At 41.8% G+C, this 18468-nt stretch overlaps 2 protein-coding genes and 2 non-coding genes across 10 annotated transcripts in view; 1 reads left to right on the top strand and 3 right to left on the bottom strand.

Moving 5' to 3' along the window:
• Mbo (nuclear pore complex protein Nup88) overlaps window positions 1-5618 on the bottom strand; it is a 54998-nt gene extending 49380 nt beyond the window's left edge. The window contains exon 1 of the mRNA XM_070663591.1: window positions 5358-5618. Coding sequence (XP_070519692.1) covers window positions 5358-5567 — 210 coding nt within the window. The 5' untranslated portion in view covers window positions 5568-5618. The remainder of the gene's footprint in view (window positions 1-5357) is intronic.
• A 116-nt stretch (window positions 5619-5734) lies between these two features.
• LOC139106372 (uncharacterized) overlaps window positions 5735-18468 on the top strand; it is a 159787-nt gene continuing 147053 nt past the window's right edge. The window contains exons 1-10 of one of the 7 annotated variants that reach the window (XM_070663088.1): window positions 5735-6056; window positions 6399-6481; window positions 11621-11938; window positions 12122-12352; window positions 12545-12777; window positions 13043-13200; window positions 13395-13764; window positions 13919-14042; window positions 14164-14281; window positions 14403-14443. The gene's annotated coding sequence lies outside the window, so the exon portion shown is untranslated. Of the gene's footprint in view, window positions 6057-6398; window positions 6482-7322; window positions 7780-11620; window positions 12353-12544; window positions 13201-13394; window positions 13776-13918; window positions 14043-14163; window positions 14282-14402; window positions 14444-18468 lie in introns of those variants that run through there. The other 6 variants (XM_070663091.1, XM_070663090.1, XM_070663085.1 and 3 more) reach the window with 6 other exon arrangements.
• Trnat-agu (transfer RNA threonine (anticodon AGU)) lies at window positions 6397-6470 on the bottom strand. Its single transcript has one exon. It is a non-coding gene; the product is annotated as a tRNA-Thr (tRNA).
• On the bottom strand, window positions 6925-6998 carry Trnan-guu (transfer RNA asparagine (anticodon GUU)). The gene has a single exon. It is a non-coding gene; the product is annotated as a tRNA-Asn (tRNA).

The raw sequence follows: 18468 nt of genomic DNA, 5'->3' as shown, positions 1-18468 counted from the left end.
TATCGGACGTAAAATGGAAATAGCTTGGTAATTCTACAGAGTCGCCCGGAACATTCAAATGAATCGGGAATCACGGTATCATTGTTTCCATCGGACTGTACGATCAAATAGAGAGAAAGACGTCAAATGTAAAAAGAAATTTTTTGATTCTTTATGTGCGCGATTTTATTTCAAAGTTATTTTTTTTTCTCGCAAAGAATAAATACTTTTTTCATTTAATTAATTTTAGTGTAATATTAAAATTATTTTTATCGACAATCCATAATTCTCATTAATAAATAATAAGTTTTGCATATTTTTTGTATTATTTGTTAAGAAATAAAAAAAGTCTCGTATAAAAGAACATATACAGTTATTGCGCAAGCTAGAGATTTAAGAATGTTCAGGGAACGGTGTTCCAAAGTGCGCGGAGAATTGCCGGAACGAAGGAAAGAGAGTGCGAGAAAGGGAAGGAGGTCGGATGGATATCTTCAGAAACGGAGGGTTCGCGACGCCGTACGGGGGGGTGAGAAGGGGTGAGAGCCCGAGCCACTAAAATCCGTGCCGCGCGCCACTTCCTGCGCGAGGTGGAGTCGTGGAATTATTAGATATGCAACCGCGACGGCTCGCCTCCTACGGGCATTATTAAACTTAGTTATGAATGCCCATTAAAACTGTAAAGGAAATGCATTAGCCCGCCAAGGCGTCCCGCGGATGACAAAGCCACCCCCCACGGAACGAGAGCCATCCACTTTGCTCGACTCTCTCCCTCATTCGTCAGGAGAGGCGATTCGATACGCTTGGCAATCGAGATGAGATTACTTTAGACGATACCGTTGAAAAATATTTTATTACTCATCAATGATCTCTGTGATAAGAAAATATTTAAAAAATCCCACGGAAAAATAATATAATTTGTTAATGAATGTAAATAAAATAAAATAATATTTAATATAGCTAGTGGCGTTACTAGATTTGTGGAGTAAAATCGTGGCGAATTAATTCATAGACTGCGGAATTCGAAATTTCAATAAAGTTTAATTATCCTAGCTGATGTACATGCACTCGACTGATGTCGAGATACATTACACTGAAGTTACGACGGACCTAAATCTGAAGACGCCTCCGGATTATGGGTTTCAAGGGCTCGATGATTGTCGGTCGATGCGGAGACTCGGACGAACAGCCAGTTACAAAGACGCGGAGCGCTATCACAGGGGCTTCTCCGCAAAGACTCCGGCGAAGGGTTATTAGCGCGGAATTATTGTCATTGCGGGAGTCTCGCAGCCCTTTCGCCGCTCATAGGCTATACACGCGACGATAATAGAGGCGGGCGCGGCGGGTGTGCTTCTTCCAAGACTAAGGGCGTATTCCGTATTTTAACGGGCGGCTTTGACAATGGACCGCCGTCGTTCTTGTATACGACTTCGCGGCTGCGAGAGATAAAGGTGCCAGCTCTCACGAGTACACGAGCAACACGTTCGCACTCTTACATCTTGTGCGTGTATTGGACGTTCTATGGCGACTCGCTTCCGTCTTAGACGTCGAATAACATCGGCGATGTCATTTTAAGCATTCCTTTGACGATTCATTAAACTCTGTTCCTAATACTGTTCCACATATTTTTACGACCGATATATCTTGTGTCGCGTCATGCGTAATTAATTCGCTGAATTCGAATATCATTAACACGTTACTCTCCTCCAAAAAAAAAGAAAAAAAAATCAAGGGTACGTTTACATCCCTATTAATAAACGAATCTAAAGAGACGGACATTGCGCCAATTCGCGTAGGTACTACTTTTTCCGTGTCTCCGAGAATATGATGCTTCAAGTGACGTCAGCGAGAAGGGGAGTAAAGAGAGAAAAAAAAAAAAAAAAGAGAAACAGAGACAAGGGGAGAGTGGAAGGGAAAATGTATCCGTACCGGCGGTGGAACGAAATACGAATGGCGAGAAGAGGGACGCGGGGGTGGCCAATGTCTACCACAAAAGCCATTGTCCGCCACTTACTGAATTCGTCGTGCCTCCCTCGCTTTCCACCCCGCCGTATCCAGTGCGCGATGGGAGGAAAAGGGAGAGAAAGAGAGAAAGCGCCACCCGATGTAAAACACTTCCCGTGAATTTTATTGCTCTAGGTACCTCCTCGTATACCTCCACGTGCACGGCGCGGCACCTAACCTGCCTACAACCCGGCCAGGACCACCCCCGTTCGCGTTTGCTTATACGCTCGGGCGTGAATCTGACCGCGGGAACATTCAGACGTACGCGAATACGCATACAGCCGAACGCACAAACACGCACGCGGCCCCGTACATCTCCGTTGTTATTGCTTGTGTACACACAGAACGCGCAACTGCACGTGTATTTACCAGCGACGGCGGGTAGGCGGACCCGCAGTTACAAATGTCACCGTAAAATTACTTTTTAATTATCGTCGAGAGGATTTCGCTTATTACGCGATATTCCGTTCCGCTTCTGAGACGAAGGCGGTCGGCGGCAGGAATTCGCCCGAAATTTTCTATTTCGCCCGCGCCGGTGACCCTCGACCCCCTTCCGTGTCCGGTACTTTTAATTTAGATAAGATTGTCCCTTTTATACGTCGCGAGGCATATAGAAAACCTCACGTAGACCGTTCGTGTCGCGCCACAAATCGAAGTAATTCTTACCTTGGCCGCGACCGCTTGCGTTTCGCGTATATAGTTCTGAGCAGATAGCACGAGAAAGATAGCGTAAAGGGTCACAGATGATAACCGCGTTGTGCGAAATATTCCGATTCGCGAGAGGAAAATTTTAATCTGATATTTTTTAAAATTTATTACGTATAGTTATCTTTCACCCCGGTAAAGCGCGAGTTGTTTATAAGTAATTATTTTACGCTCGTCATTGTACAATGTCCAAACGCTCAGGAGATTCTCTGCCTCGTTTATTATTTGATTAATATTGAACCTCGCTCGGTACGTTAAACCGTTTTAAATATTTTAGACAAACTTCGAGCAATTTAATCGCTCCGCAAAACTCGTTTACTTTTCGTGGGCACGGAAAAGTCCTGGAGAAGGACACGCCGAATGAAAAGTTCGACCAAGAAAACGGCCCTCTTTCGTCCGCCGAATATTATCTCGGAGACAGCGCGGATGATTCGTTTGCCCGGCGGTAAATTCGCGAATTAAAGAACTTATTCCATTTGGGCAGCCAAAGGGGTGTGAACGCTTTCGCGTTCGTATTATCTCCCAGCTCGGCCGTCAGGGAGGAACGGGAGGCAAAAAGGGAAAGAGAGCGTAACCGGCAGGAAGGCGAGGACGAAGGACGAGGGCTGGGAATGACCTGGCGAAAGGCGCGAGAGAGGAGGAGAGAGATAGCCCGGGCGAGAGGGTGAGAAAGAGGGTGCGCGAGAGAGAGAAAACGCGTTTAGACGTTCGTTCCGCTGGTAACAAAGATAACTCTATGCAATAAAAATGATTCAAAGTTTCCCGCGGCGGATGGCGGTTCCGATGGCGGAGCGGTTGACAATGGTGCGTCTTTGTCTCCGTCCCGTGCCGCCAACCCCCGAGCCGCCGCCACTTTTCCCGCGGCCGCCTCCCTCGTCCGTATCCTGCGACACCTATCTTCCGGTTTAAAGTCCCGGCGTGCGCGCCAGAGAGGAACCTCGCTAACTTTTATTATTTACGACCGATATTTCAGCCGGGCCCGAGCACGTACACCCCGCCGGCGTACACCCGCGAGGGCAAAGTAGCCGTCATCCCGACGCGACGTCACGTTTATTAACCATAATCGATGCCTCCGAGAAATCACCGAGAGAGATCGAGAGAGAAGATCGTTATCTTTGATCTATCATACGCCCTACTTATCTCGTCAAGATCTTGAATTATATAGCAATTTTATATACGGACCGTCTCGCCTTCTTCTTCGCGTCGTATCGTTTAGTTCGCAAAGTAAAGACAGGATTTTTTAATATCGGTCAACGGGCGTTAATCGCGAAGCCGCGCCGTGAAATAAAAACAAAACGTTAGGTGGTGCGATTAAAACGGCAGGCTGAATGAAATTAACCGTGCGGGGGTCTTATCGAATCAACGGATGAACGGGCGACGATCGGCACGAAGAGAGACCCTCCGTCCGCACTTGCCCCTCTCGTCTCCCTTGCGGGCACCTTTATCTATACCCATACGCATATACATACGCGACCCTCTCCCCGACGAAGGGTCTGAATTTGCATTTTATTCGCAGTCGTGGAACCGCGCGGTCCGTCCGTGCGGGTAACGCTCCTCCGCGGCGCGGACATTTATTTTAATTAAATTACTCCGGAGCGTCGAACAACCCATTTCCTATAAATTATCCCCTCGCCGCTCTTTTGCGTTCGCGCGCCGAGGCATTAACGTGCCCGCTGATCCCGCGGTGCCATTGAAATGAAATAAAAGCACCAGCGGCCGGCGAAATGTACCGCTTGACCAATTCTCATGATTTTCGCCGCTTCTCTTTCATTTAGCGCAATCGTTTTCCGCAAGTGTGCCCTCTCGTACCCTCAAGTTCCCAAATGCTTTAGAGAAACAAATTTACGTTCTGGCCCCTTTGAATTTCTCTCAATATTTTCTCGATTACAGAAACGCGTCTACTTTCAGAAAATGAGATCTAAACTATTAATTTCTTCTGATTATTAGTTTTGTAAGAAGCAGAAAATATTTATCGTGAAATTTGTCTTGTATCAGATATATTAATAAATTTTTTTTTTTAATGTGCAGTTTGATACAATTAGAATTTATAAAAGACATTACTTTAATAATAGTACGGCTCGTTTTTATTTGACTCAAGATGCCGAGTCTTGCAATAAAAAAGGAATACTTTTAAGTGAAAATAATCCAAAGAATTTATCAGAGTAATTATTAAAACTATTAAAACAACTCCTTCATAAATTTGTGCACTCTACAATTTTATAATTAAAAAAAAATATCATTGTATAAATTATTTTATAAATCTACTGCATGTAACAAAAAAATAAGTTTTATAATTCAATTATATCAGGCTGCATCAGTCGATCAATTCAGTTACACCTACCAGAAATGAAACATTGCATAACGAGTAGTCGACACGATACGTCTCGTAGAGTTATATTATTAAAATTATCGTTTATCAGCGAGTAGCTCGTTACGAAGAACAATGTCCCGAAACAGCTGATACTTCGAACAGCAACGTGTTGTAAAGCGGCGCACGCGTTAGCAGTCGACACGGCCGGCGCATTGTCGACGGTTAGGTTAGGTTGCCTGATTCAACGCGCAATCGGCATGATTCGACGACGTCGCTACACGATACCTCATTTCAGCGCCCGATCGGAGAGAGAGATCTCTCCGGCAATCAATACGCGCGGCAATGCAAAGGGCTCTCTTACCTGGTAGGAGATCTCTTCGCCGGGCTTGCCTCGGGCCGCCGCGATGTTGAACGTCAGCACGCAGCACTTGTCGGCATTCCACACGTACAGCACGTTGTCCTGTATCTCGAGGATGTTCCGCGTCTCCCTGGCTCCGCTCGGTAGGCCCGCCTTGATCACTTTGAACACTTCCTTCTCGTTCAGATGCAACAAGTCCGTACACGACGACATCGTTCCACACGATCTTCCGACAACACGAGATTATGGCGGCAAACGCGGGATGCAGAGCGCGGACTCGACGATGACGGACGCGCCATCGTGCGGTTGCCAGGCTCGCCACTCGCGCGGGTAACTTCAAGCTGCGGGTAACTTCGCGGTACGCTTGCTTGTCGCAACGTAACGTACGTTGATCGCGCGACAGCGTCCGGCGTTCATTCTCGTCATCGGCTTTTACGTTAGAATCGCGATACGACCGTGATACGCGATCTCCGCAAGCGTTTTCGTGAATTCTTAGAAGAATCGTCGAGTGCTCGTCGCGCGGAGTATTAAGTCGCGGTAGTCAGCACGCCTGTGAAACAGTTATCGATCCACCGTTCAGCTGCTCGATGCTCCGCAAGTTTTGGATTCGAACGGCAACGAGAGACGATGCAAACGGATAGTTTTGAATTAAAATAGAGCTGAACTTTATAGCCCAGCGGCTGGACGCTGGGAACGACGCAGGTAATTACGACAGTGATTACTTTTAATTTCTTTTCGTCGACACTAGTCACCGTCTAACCTTTAAACGTGTGTCGCTACTCAGTATGGGGTTTATTAAAAAACGAAAGTCTCGTTTGCAAAGCAACATTTTTTAAATTATGAAATTATCATTATTTTATATTGTTATAAATTAATATATTGTTGCGCTTTTAAAGAACCTAACGCAGAAGTTAACGCAAATTTTATTGAACGTGACCGTAAATGATGAGCTGAATAAATTTGTTATTTTAATTTTCTATGTTACAATATTGCATTTACGAGTCCAAAAAATTTGTTATAAGCAAAGCAACCTTTTGCTTGCAGGCCCCGGAGGGATTCGAACCCTCGATCTCCTGTTTACTAGACAGGCGCTTTAACCAACTAAGCCACGGCGCCGTTGAAGAAGCGTGAGTATTTATATTTTATCTGTACATCTGGAAAATCGTAATGCTCTCTGATTTCAAAATTAATTTGTAATTTCCGTGACGTTTTGTACCTTTTCTTTTTTTGCACGTGCTAAATATTCCTTTCAATTTCATTCACACAACGTTCTTTTTCGAGGAAAACCATCATTTACGTAACACAATGTAAAAAATTATTAAAAAATTATTACGAGTATTAATACGTATTTGCAATTAAATTAAGATTCAATTAAGTCATTATCTTTTGTCAACATCAACGAGCAATAACTTTTGTACGTAAGATATTTTATTTTTTAGCTTTTACGGATTGAGATCTCTACTGTTTTTATATAAGTCAAATCGAAGAGTCGTAGAATTTGCTTTTAATTATTAGTTATTCGTACAGAATGAAGTGTTAGCTCTGTACTGAATTCATATGCAAAATGTAACGCCCCCGGGTGGGCTCGAACCACCAACCTTTCGGTTAACAGCCGAACGCGCTAGCCGATTGCGCCACGGAGGCTGATGCTCCGTACGTCTTTACTCAATGATAACGTACTTCATTTTCTTTACATATAATTTTTTTTTTAGTCCTACTTATATCGAAGATTTTCTAACACAGACGCGTACTTCGTATATATTATTTTATGTAACAGTGACGTTGAAAAAATCAGAACTGTTTAAGGTACTTTTAAATTTATTCTTCACGTGATACTTAAATATTGCTCGTTGATGAACCTAATGACAGATAAAAAAATAATTACGCAACCAGATTCACGATTATTAAAGAAAAGGTTACGAGTATTTTGCACGACCTCGTTTATTATCTCTTGTGTATAAAAAGAAAAAAAAAAGAACGGTGGCAAATGCGTCAGTGAAATCTGCAAATTGTTCGGCGCATGCAAAGTGATTTGCAATTCATTTTCCGATAACAGTCGACGATGAATTGCGCTGGCCCTCTCTTGAAACACCGCTGTAAAACGCACGTTCGCATCTGCGATTCACGGCGTGGTACGATACAAATCGAACAGATGTGTCGGCGCAAGAAAGCGGCCGCGATGAAATATCGCCTCGTGTTAGAATAAACTCGTTACAGTCGCGATCGTGAGTCGTGCGCGGGCGATAACACAAGCGTACGTGTAACGGGGAAATAGTCCGGCACAGTCGCATCGAAACCATATACGGTTAATTAAATGGGGTCGGCTCATTAGTAACTGTCTATATGCAAGGCGATGGGCGAGACGCGATTGGAGGGTGGTCCCAAGGTGATTTATCCGTCACGATGGATCGCAGATGTTCGACTGGTACGCAACAGCGGGTCATCACAATACCGTAATTAGGATGATAGCGCATCTATATGTATGCTGGACGTAAACACACGTCATGTTCAATCGCGTAATATGTAGGTTACAGAAAACGTTTAATGCGATAAAATTCTTTTCTCCTGAAATTCGATAGGAAAGTATTTAAAGCGTATATTAATCTCGAAAACGGCAAAAATCAAATTGAACAGCTTTTCGGAAGAATTACTTCTCGAACGTTTAATCTGATTATTTTATTTTATTTTTTTGAAACATTCTTTTTGAACGAAGGAACATAAAATATTCCGGTTGTTTCTCGAATGATCATTATTGACGGAATAAACGATCAATTCAGTAAATCGACGCATGTCAGGGCTCGCTTTAGGATCTCGGAAGGAGACCTTCCAGTTCGGCTACGGTGACACTAACGGTCTGTTTAAATTGTGTGTTTAATTACACAAGTAAGAGACAGTCACCGCGAAATTTATCGGTCACTGTTACCGTCCCCTTCGTTCCTAATCTACGTAGCAGGTATCCACGCTAAACAAGGAAGAACATATCCTTCGTCCGCAATAAGACGCTTCTCATTGCTTTTTAGTGTCTCTTCCCAGAGAAGCAATTAGATTTATCAGGCTTGCACGCATATAATTTACTAATGTTACCGCAGTAGTTATGACTAATATAATGTTAAATATGACTTGCAACGCGTTGCACTCAACTTATTATTATAACGTACGAGAATTATGCATTTTTTTTCCAGTTATTAATTACAAGAGTTACATATGTTTTATCTAATTTGCACATCAAGGCATTTCATAGGCGAAGCAGCGTTCAATCTTGGTTAGCAAACATCGTGCGTTTATATGTAACACGAATGCTGCTTCAGGCAGAAATTAATTTATTTTACTTTATTTTTATATCGTCATCATATGCTTTCTTTTACATCCGCGTGAGAGAAGCACGCAATTTTCTCCGCAGCTGCATGTCTTCGGAGCTCTTTTTAATTATCGAAGAATTCTTGTTGCACAAGATTGAGTGCTTGCATATATCTACGGTTAGAGAATACATAGATCTCGTTTCTTATTGGATAGGAATTTATGGCCATAAATCTAACTGGTTCCCGTCGAGAGGTTGAGCTTCCTCCTGGAAGTTTACAATCCCTCGTTCTCTCTATCCTGTAACCAACATCCGTTCCGTCTCTCTTGTTCGCGTTTTCCACCCCTTCTCGGCGCGGAAAGCACGGTACTTTAGGCCACGGTGGATGTCTATGATGAAAGTGTGCACGTTCTAGGATATACTGAACTTGTAACGATGTAACGGGTGAGCATTGCACTGAAATCATGATGAATTCATTCAGAGTGCGAATTAACGTCCGGTCGGGGGTAAGTTTCGCTAAATGCCCGGAAGAGAGAATGCATGCAAAACCGGTGACCATCAATATTCTATTATGGTAAACCAAAGTTGGGATTTAGCAAATGTTTGCTCAAGAAATCAATAAAATTTATTAGTCATCTTACTTGCAAAAATTAATTATTAATTACTAAATATATCGATAAACATTTTTTTACGCTCCATCTCTCTCTTCGTTTAATATTATTCATATATTTAATATTTCGAGAGAAGTAATTTAGAAAAGTTACAGAATTTGATATTAATCTTGCAAGTTAATAAAATTATTGTACTTTTACTAAATATAATTCAACAATAAAATATTTTAATATATGTTTTCCTAAAAAAGTAATCTTTGTTAAATTTATAATGCAGGAAAAGTTTAATGCATGAAAAAGAAATTAATTTGCATTCAGTAAGTGCAATGATGAAGCAAGATTGTTAGAAAAATCGACAGCCACAACAACCGTTATCATTTTGGTCTCACAAGTATGACGTTTCTCCACACAGTCTTACTGCTCATTTTTTTTTTTTTTTCGTTCAATCAACTAATGGTCTGCAGAATGAAAAGCACGGCAAAACAGATCACGAACACCCGGTAGACAATACGTCTTGGCACTCATAGGTCATTGTGGCGTTGAAAGGGAGTAACTTATAGGGGCATTGGGAATTACCAGTTTATTATTAGGGAGATAGCATAGAGGGCCAAGATCAGGGGTTGCTGTTAATTCTCCTAACACTTGGCTCCCCGGAGAGAACACGGTGCCTTAAGACTTCCTCCTTCTCAACTCATCCCACTGTAGGGCCGACATCTTGAATCGCTGCCGTGTTAATTAGTACGACTTTAAACGCGCCCGCATGCGGTGGCAATCGGGACTCCTTGAAATGGTTTCGGCGTTACCCTCCAGAAGATGTTAAGATTGATATACAATTTTAGGGTGAAAAATCGCAATGCGTAAAATATTTGTAAGACTGCGAGACGTCAATTTCCAACGTGATTAACGTTTTACATTGTTATTTATTTTGCAATCGTAAAGTCAATAAAATTTGATTCGGTTTAAGTCTCTTCCTTTCTAAATTGTGTCTTAAATAAAACGTTAAAGATCTAATCGAAAAATCGTGATGGTAAATGTTTTTTAAGGATATACAAAACTGTTCTTAATACGAGTTAATTATTCTGCGTATCGTACATGCTTCTCTGTATATGATAGAAGAAGATAAAATATCTTTCGCCACCCTCTTTAATCCGGATACGAAGGTGAAACATTTTCGGAGGCTCTGAAAGACGAGTCGGCAAGGCTTTGACGTATGGAAGATGTCAGTTGCGGGCTGGCACGGTGGTGTCGTCGATTCGTCTTCCCTTTAGCCGCCACCTTTCGTGAATCCTTTCCGTTCCGCTATCCTTTACGTTATATAAATGGTGCTCGCGTCTGGTAGCCGCCAGCAAAATTCTGTCGGCCTTGCCACAGATTGCTTTATTTTCGGAATTGTTCGATTTATCAATTGGTTTCTTCAGGTTCCTCCAGAGATTGGATCTTCTAAATTTAGTCGACACATTTGTGATTAGCCAAATAAAGATAAAACATCGACATATGGTTGCAGTTTCTTTGATACGATCTTTAATGACGTTGACTTTAAAGTTTTCTTTTTATTAATAATTTCTTTTTTTATTAATTATATTAATGAGAGAGAAAATTTAATTAAATGGTATTTCTATAATAAATAATATGAATCAAGAAAATATATAATACATAGCCAGTAAAATCTTCAATTAATTAATGCCCCGTCGACTTTGCCTTTATTAGAAGCGATATGTTTTCGCTAAGGATTATATTTTTTTAATTTTAAAAGAAAAGCGTTATTGATCGATGTAATAAACGACTGCGGCGTAATACGGGTATAATAAGATCGAAATCGCGGTACGTATAAACATTTATAGGTTTTCATGTGCCGAAAAGCTGTCGAGAGGTAATTCTTAGCTCTCCTCGGAAGGCCGTAACGAGGTCGACCGGGCTAACTATGCCAATAAATCAACGACCTTAATGAAAATGTAGCGCTATCCGTTGCAAGAGCGCTGAACGAGCGGTCCTACCTCCCCGTTCGCCGTTTTAAATGAAATGAAAAGAACGTGCGGCACTGGAAAATGCCCTCCTAAAAATATCAAGATAAGAGCGAGTCGGCGATGAGGAGCCCTGTCCGGAATGAGGGATAAGGGCAGCTCGTTTCGTAGGAGAGAAAAACGCGCGTAATTACGAAAACGTGGTATTTCTACGAACGCCGGGCAAAGTTGCATTTATTACTAATCATACTGCAATATTATCAGAATTCTCGTATCGATAAATCAATAATTTGTTCTCGGATATCTCAATTTTTAATGGTGTTAATGCGCATTCGTATAATTGCAAGAGAAAATCACGAATTAATATTTAATTATTTTTTTCATAACCTGTTACAGATTCGTGATACATAAATTGGAGTTAATATGTATTTATTGGAGTTAATATGGTCAAGAGGGAGAGAGACAGACGACATAGACGCGGTAGTAGTGCGGAGTCGAGCGGGACAGGTGTCGCGAGCAATCAGCAGTCATTCCCCTTCCGTCCCGTCCCCGGCGTTAAACAGTTCGAATGCACGCAGAAGACGCTCCGCTACATCAAAAGATTTTCGCAGCATCGGCTGACAGAGGCACATCATCGAGCTTGATTGATCTTCTTCAATGAATCCTCCGTATGCAGAGACTGCCTAAAACCAACTCCTTTTCCTGTAACGTAAGGTAAATCCTCATATATGCGTGCAGTAGAGTCGCGTCTCCGGGCCGAAAATTAATTGTCAGTACGGTCAGAATTCGAAGGGGCTTGTATGACGCGAATCGTGACAAATCCGTTAGCCGAACGTTCGCGAGATAATGAGAGGCCTAAAAATGCCTTGCGATAATATATTATTTTATTATAATTAGCGAGTGCAAAAGTCGGCCGCGCGGGCGGCGCAGGGAGCGCGGCGAGGGGAAGCCATGTTCTCTCTTTCTCCCGCGTTCGAGCAGATCACACGCACGAAGGAGACGCTCCGTCTGAATTGGAAGCATCCCGCAGAATCGTTAAGCTAGAAGACGTAATCCAGCTTGATTGATCCTCTCCCATCATACCTCCGTACGTGGAAAGTACCAAAAACCAGCTTCTTTTCCTGTAACGTAAGTTAAATCCTCATATATGCGTGCAGTAAAGTCGCGTCTCCGGGCCGAAAATTAATTGTCGGTACAGTCAGAACTCGAGAGAGCTTGCTTGTATGACGCAAATCGTGACAAATCCGTTAGTCGTACGTTCGCGAGATAATGAGAGGCCTAAAAATGCCTTGCGATAATATATTATTTTATTATAATTAGCGAGTGCAAAAGTCGGCCGCGCGGGCGGCGCAGGGAGCGCGGCGAGGGGAAGCCATGTTCTCTCTCTTTCTCCCGCGCTCGAGCAGTTCACACGCACGAAGAAGACGCTCCGTCTGAATTGGAAGCATCCCGCAGAATCATTAAGCTAGAAGACGTAATCCAGCCTGATTGATCCTCTCCCATCATACCTCCGTACGTGGAAAGTACCAAAAACCAGCTTCTTTTCCTGTAACGTAAGTTAAATCCTCATATATGCGTGCAGTAGAGTCGCGTCTCCGAGCCGAAAATTAATTGTCGGTACAGTCAGAATTCGAAGGGGCTTGTATAATGCGAATCGTAACAAATCCGTTAGCTACAAGTTCGCGAAACAGTGAGAGATCTAAAAATGCCTTGCGATAATATATTATTACACCATAATTAACGAGTGTAAGAGTCTTCCGCGCGGACGGCGCAGGGAGCGCGGCAAGGGGAAGTCATTTTCTCTCTCTCTTTCTCCAGCGTTCGAGCAGATCACACGCACGAAGGAGACGCTCCGTCTGAATTGGAAGCATCCCGCAGAATCGTTAAGCTAGAAGACGTAATCCAGCCTGATTGATCCTCTCTCATCATATCTCTGTACGTGGAGAGTACTTAAAATCATCTCTTTTTCCCGTAACGTAAGTTAAATCCTTATATATGCGTACTTAAAATTCGCGTTTCTGGGTCGAAATATATTCGTGGCTTAGTACTGTCTTAACTCAGGCGTAAGAAAACTTGATTAACGCGAATCACAACTTATTCGATAATCATACGTTTGTGAAACAGTAAGAGGTATAAGCATTCTCTGAGATAACATATTATTACTTTCTAGGATGCAAGAGCAGGCGTCGGCTACACAGACAACGTACACAGTTCGTGGGATGTACATACACATAATCCTGGAATATTCTGCCGACCGGTTAGCTGGCCCAATTTTCGTACGCTTCATGTAGGTTCGGGACTCAGCGGTGTGGGCGCGGGGAGCGCGGGCAGAGCAGGGAGAGTGAGGAGCACTGGAAGAGTAGGGAGAGTGGGGAGCGCAGGGAGAGCAAACGGTGCGTGTTAGCGGCGGCGGCGGCTCATTCCCTCTCCACTCCGTCTTCGGCGCTCACTCATACGTACAACGTAGTTCGTGCGGCGGGCGGTGTGCACGTGCAAGCGGAGGAATGTGTGACCGGCCGCCCGCTATCAACACGTGCAAGGTGAGTTAAAGGTATTACGCACTGATGAATACTTCGAACTGAATATTTACTGCGATTCGGTCTTCACGATTGTTAATGTATACACATACGATCTCGTCGCAATAAGTGGCTTAATATACTGTAAAGCTAACGAGTTAATTCTTTTTTGTTTCAGTTTTTGGAGATGCGAAAGATGATCGACGTACATCTGACGAAGGCAGATCAGCCCGACAACTCACAAACGTTCTGAAAAGAGGAAGCCTAGAAAGGGTATTCTACACCTGTAAAGCAACCTCAAGGTAAGCATTAATTTTTTTAGAGTTAATTGGTTTAGTTTTTATTTGATAACTTTTTTTATTATTAATTTTAATTAAATTTAATAAATATCTACAATATAATTTATTTATTTATTTGTTACAGTGTTTCAGTGTTTCAGTGAGAAGTAAAAGTGCTTGGAAGGATGACTCGACACGACGTTCCAACTGAGAGGAGGACCAGGCTCAGGATGGGCATCTTGCACCGGCGAAGCAACTCTTAGGTGAGTAATAATTTTTTATAGATAAAATTGTTAGTTTTATTATTTCATTAACATATAACTTATTTTTATTTATTTAGTTAATGAATCAATCTCTCTACATTATTATTTTTTTATGTTACAGTCACCTGCAGTTTCGTCAACTTCGCTGTTGCGCATCGAACGGTGAGTCTGCATATTTGTTACACTCAGCGTTATAGGAAACAGTACGCACTTTATATGTGAAACAATTAAACCTGAAATAGCATTCGATTTATTAAACACACTTATACATTAAAAACATTAAATATATTAATACATTAAATATATAATAACACAGAAATAAGTATAGAAACTTGGGAAATCGTGGTATAAAAAATTCGTTACCGTCAAAGTTCGTATATTGAATTAATTCAGCATTCATACGTAATATTATTATTTTACAAACGAGAACGGGGTGCCGTAAGAATGAGAAGCATTTTTTTTTCGTTGTTGAAGATATAAAACATGACGTAGCATATGTTGCTCTACGCGCGGTGGTCACATACGTGTACAACATGTATAATGTCGCGTACGTGTGGCTGTTATAATTACGACAGTCGCGAGCATCCCCAAAACAAGTTTGTAATCGTGAAAGATGAGCAAAGACGACCCTCGCGGCCATACGCGGCAAAAGAGGCGAGCCCGATAATATATGTACAATATTTTTAATTGTTGACGTTAAAATGTGCTCCCTTGGTTTTTTCTCGTTAACGTGACGTGGGAGGGTCCGAAAACTGGCTCGCGTCACGTTTTCGGCCGAGCCCTCCGAGTTATTTATTTCACGCTTAAAGAATCACCCGCCGTCCATACATACTACCGTTGACCACCGTCACATGTAGACGACTTTGGACAGACTGTCTTGTGCAAGCACGGGTGGGAAAAAAAAATCTGACACGCGAAAGCAAAAGATTTGAGGAAAATATCGTGATAATTAAACAATGACGCGGGCTCAAAAAACTCCGTTACATTAATACCGTATTAATATATTATATACAGTAAAAATATAAATTTATTAAATTTTTTCACGTCACATTTGTTCTTATTCAATATTACTTTGAACAAATGGCAATCGGCTATTTCGGCGAGAGCAGTCGCGTTTTGTGGAGCAATCATATTCCACAGTAGTTCGATTACGACGTGGGGGAGATTCGACTTTGCCATTCAAAAATTATGTACCCCTCGAACATCGTTCTGTACGATTACGCGAGATATGATTGAAAGAAACAAAATCGGAGGAGGCCATTGTCGAGCCGTATTCATATTTGGCTTCTACATTTTGCATGCGATTCGTACACAATGCGGTCCATCGGAAGCTGTCGTCTACTACTTCCGCTATCTGACTGCGGCACGTCTGCCTGCCTGTTTCTCCCTTCATTCTGTCCCGACGAGAAATTCCGACGTATCCGCATACATTTATTTCGGTTGTATAGAGAAAAATATGAGAGCGTTTTTCGGCGAGCTCTTCCGCGTTTAGCATTCGTTCGAAAAGCGACTCGGAAAATGGTATCAATTTTGTTTCCATAGAATAAACATTAATTTATCGTGTCTCAATTTTTTTTAATTATTGTGAAATTCGTACCGTAGTACACTTAAAAATTCGTAGCAGTTATTTGTATTAATACGGATGGGAAAAATTTATGCCTTTGGCAATATCGTTTAATTAAATAAAATAAAATTTAATCACAAAAAAATAATGTACTCGAATAGCGTAGGATTAATAAACAGATTAAAAGAAAAAAATTCCGACGTGCGTGAACTTCATCGATCATATGTCGCTCCGGTACAAACGGCGTATCTACATCTTTATTAGGCAAGCACGTGTGTGGTTCAGAAATGTTTTACCCTAATTACGGGACGATCCTGATTAAATATATTTCAGTAGATTCTTCTCCCTTCTTCCCGGTCTCTTCTCTTCCGCTATCTCGTACGCACACACAAGTTGTCACGTAATGGAATATATTCGTTACCGCGATATGATAACGGACCGCCGTAAGTCAGGGAGTCATATTGCCTCGGAGATTCTAGCCTCGAAGTATAGCGTGATTTTTCAATTTATTAAAGTCGACGCGCGCTTGTAGAACTCTCGCGACGAACGGTGTAGATAAGGGGAAAATTTATGGTCCACCTATTGGAAATGCGACGGGCGCTCTCGCTAATGAATCGAATTCAGATAGCCGGGAATGAAGAACTGCGCGCATGCATAAATCAAGAACAAAGCACAGCAATAACCGACTAAGTGCGCCCATTTCATAGCTTATCGCGGCCGAATCTCATTAAGCGCGAGTGCTTTCGCAAGTTTGTCGATGCCATCGATTCGTCGTGTATCAATTGTCGCCGACGCCTTGGCGAATTTCAGCTTAATTACTTTATTGCGAACGTATCGCCGGGAAACAAGTTAAGATAGAGACGCGCTAATTATTCGGATCGGTAACGCGATCGCAATATTCATTTATCGTGCTCGATTGGAATACATTTTTTTTTTTTTCGTGAGCTAGCATTTAACTTAGGATTATAATCCTGCAAATGTACCATTTAGGAAATTTATAATATTAAATTGTGCAGGATTAATTTTTTGGAGAACATTGATAAAAATATTGATCTATTAATAAGAATTAATTAATATTTCTGTACTAGAGAGAATTCTATTATTTTTATTTTTCTTTGTTGTCGATGTCTTCGCGAATACACGTTGTTGAATTACGCGTAGAGAACCATACACGTGCTCGTAACTACGATGCTTCATTCGCGGAATGTAAGAACGCCCTTTGTCGCCGTCGAAGTGCCACGTATGCACACACGTAGATGTACGGGGATGATAAACGATCATAGGGGTCGATCGGGTATTGGCATGCCATGTACGTGCGGCGTTATATAAATGAATCGCGTCCCCGGGGCCGTATCTTACGGGAATACGAAACATTAATGGACAGATGCGTTTTTGTCGACGGAAACGAATGGCCCGTGGCTGCGTGTCAATTTATCCTCGGCGAACGATTCTGTCGTGGAGGACACGTCGAAGGTATACCGCGAAACCATTACAGCGGAAACATTTCGATTATTATTTCTTCTTTTTTTTGTGAAAAATTCCTCCCACAATTACGTGACCATTGTTCGGATATTGCGTCATTACAAAAAAAAAATATTAATTTAGGGCAAAACTAATTTATCAAGTTATGAAAGTATTACGCGGAAACAGGACCCGATGATTTATGATTGGATTTTAGATTTTCTAAGGAAACTTCTTTTTCTTTCGAATAGGTATCAGCAAAATTATTTTAAGTTATTTGTGAAATATATATGAAGCAAGTATTTAAACATTTCTTGCGTCTGACGTGTTGGGAATAAAAAAAAAAAAAAATAAGTAGCTCTTTCTGTTGCGAGAGCATTCTTTGTAGATCAAAGGTTTTGTTCAAATAGTCCGCAACAATGCGTCATGCACACTTCAAATTGCCCACATACCAGGGAAAAAAAGAATACCTATGTTGTAGTCGGGGTGGTAGGTAGACCCGTGGTTTAGAGCTGGGTAAAGTACTCCAGCGTGTAACGAGGGGCGGCTAGATATTTGCATAATGATTGCAATTATTATTGCCTTACCGCGCGTAATCTATAATGCAGTTCAAACGATAACCGCCAATGCATCGGGGACACGAGAAAGACCCGTTAACATTCCCGGTGCGAAAGTGCATTGGTGGCCCTCACCCATTAGCGAATGTCGACGAGACACCAACACATTGCCAGATATCGGCATCGCCGTGTATCCGCGGTTATGGTAGATTAGCCGTCCTTAATGTCGTTCTTGTCGCGGTCCGGTGACAGTCGTGATTTAAACCGTGAAAATTTTGCAGCAAATATGTCCTTTTATTTTTAGAACTGCGCGATTTTTTTGCAATCTTTACGTTAATCAATTAAATTTTAATTAATTAGGTATTTATTTTGTAATCCTAAGTACGAAAATAGTTTGACAGAATTTCTCTGCTGGTTCGAAAACTTAGCTTTACAATTTTTCTCAATATTTAACGATACGATTTAGCTAAAATTTTTTTTATTTTTAATTTTTCTACTATATTATTAATTGCAGTGGAAGGAATGTAGGATCATAAAATTGCTATTATCTTTTAACAAATTTAATTTACGTGATACATGTTTCCATTAGAGATACTCATGCCAAG

Source organism: Cardiocondyla obscurior, linkage group LG11 (assembly GCF_019399895.1).
Source record: "Cardiocondyla obscurior isolate alpha-2009 linkage group LG11, Cobs3.1, whole genome shotgun sequence".
Lineage (NCBI taxonomy): Eukaryota > Metazoa > Arthropoda > Insecta > Hymenoptera > Formicidae > Cardiocondyla > Cardiocondyla obscurior.
The sequence above is the reverse complement of the archived record's forward strand: the minus strand, read 5'-3'. Positions and strand labels throughout refer to the sequence as shown.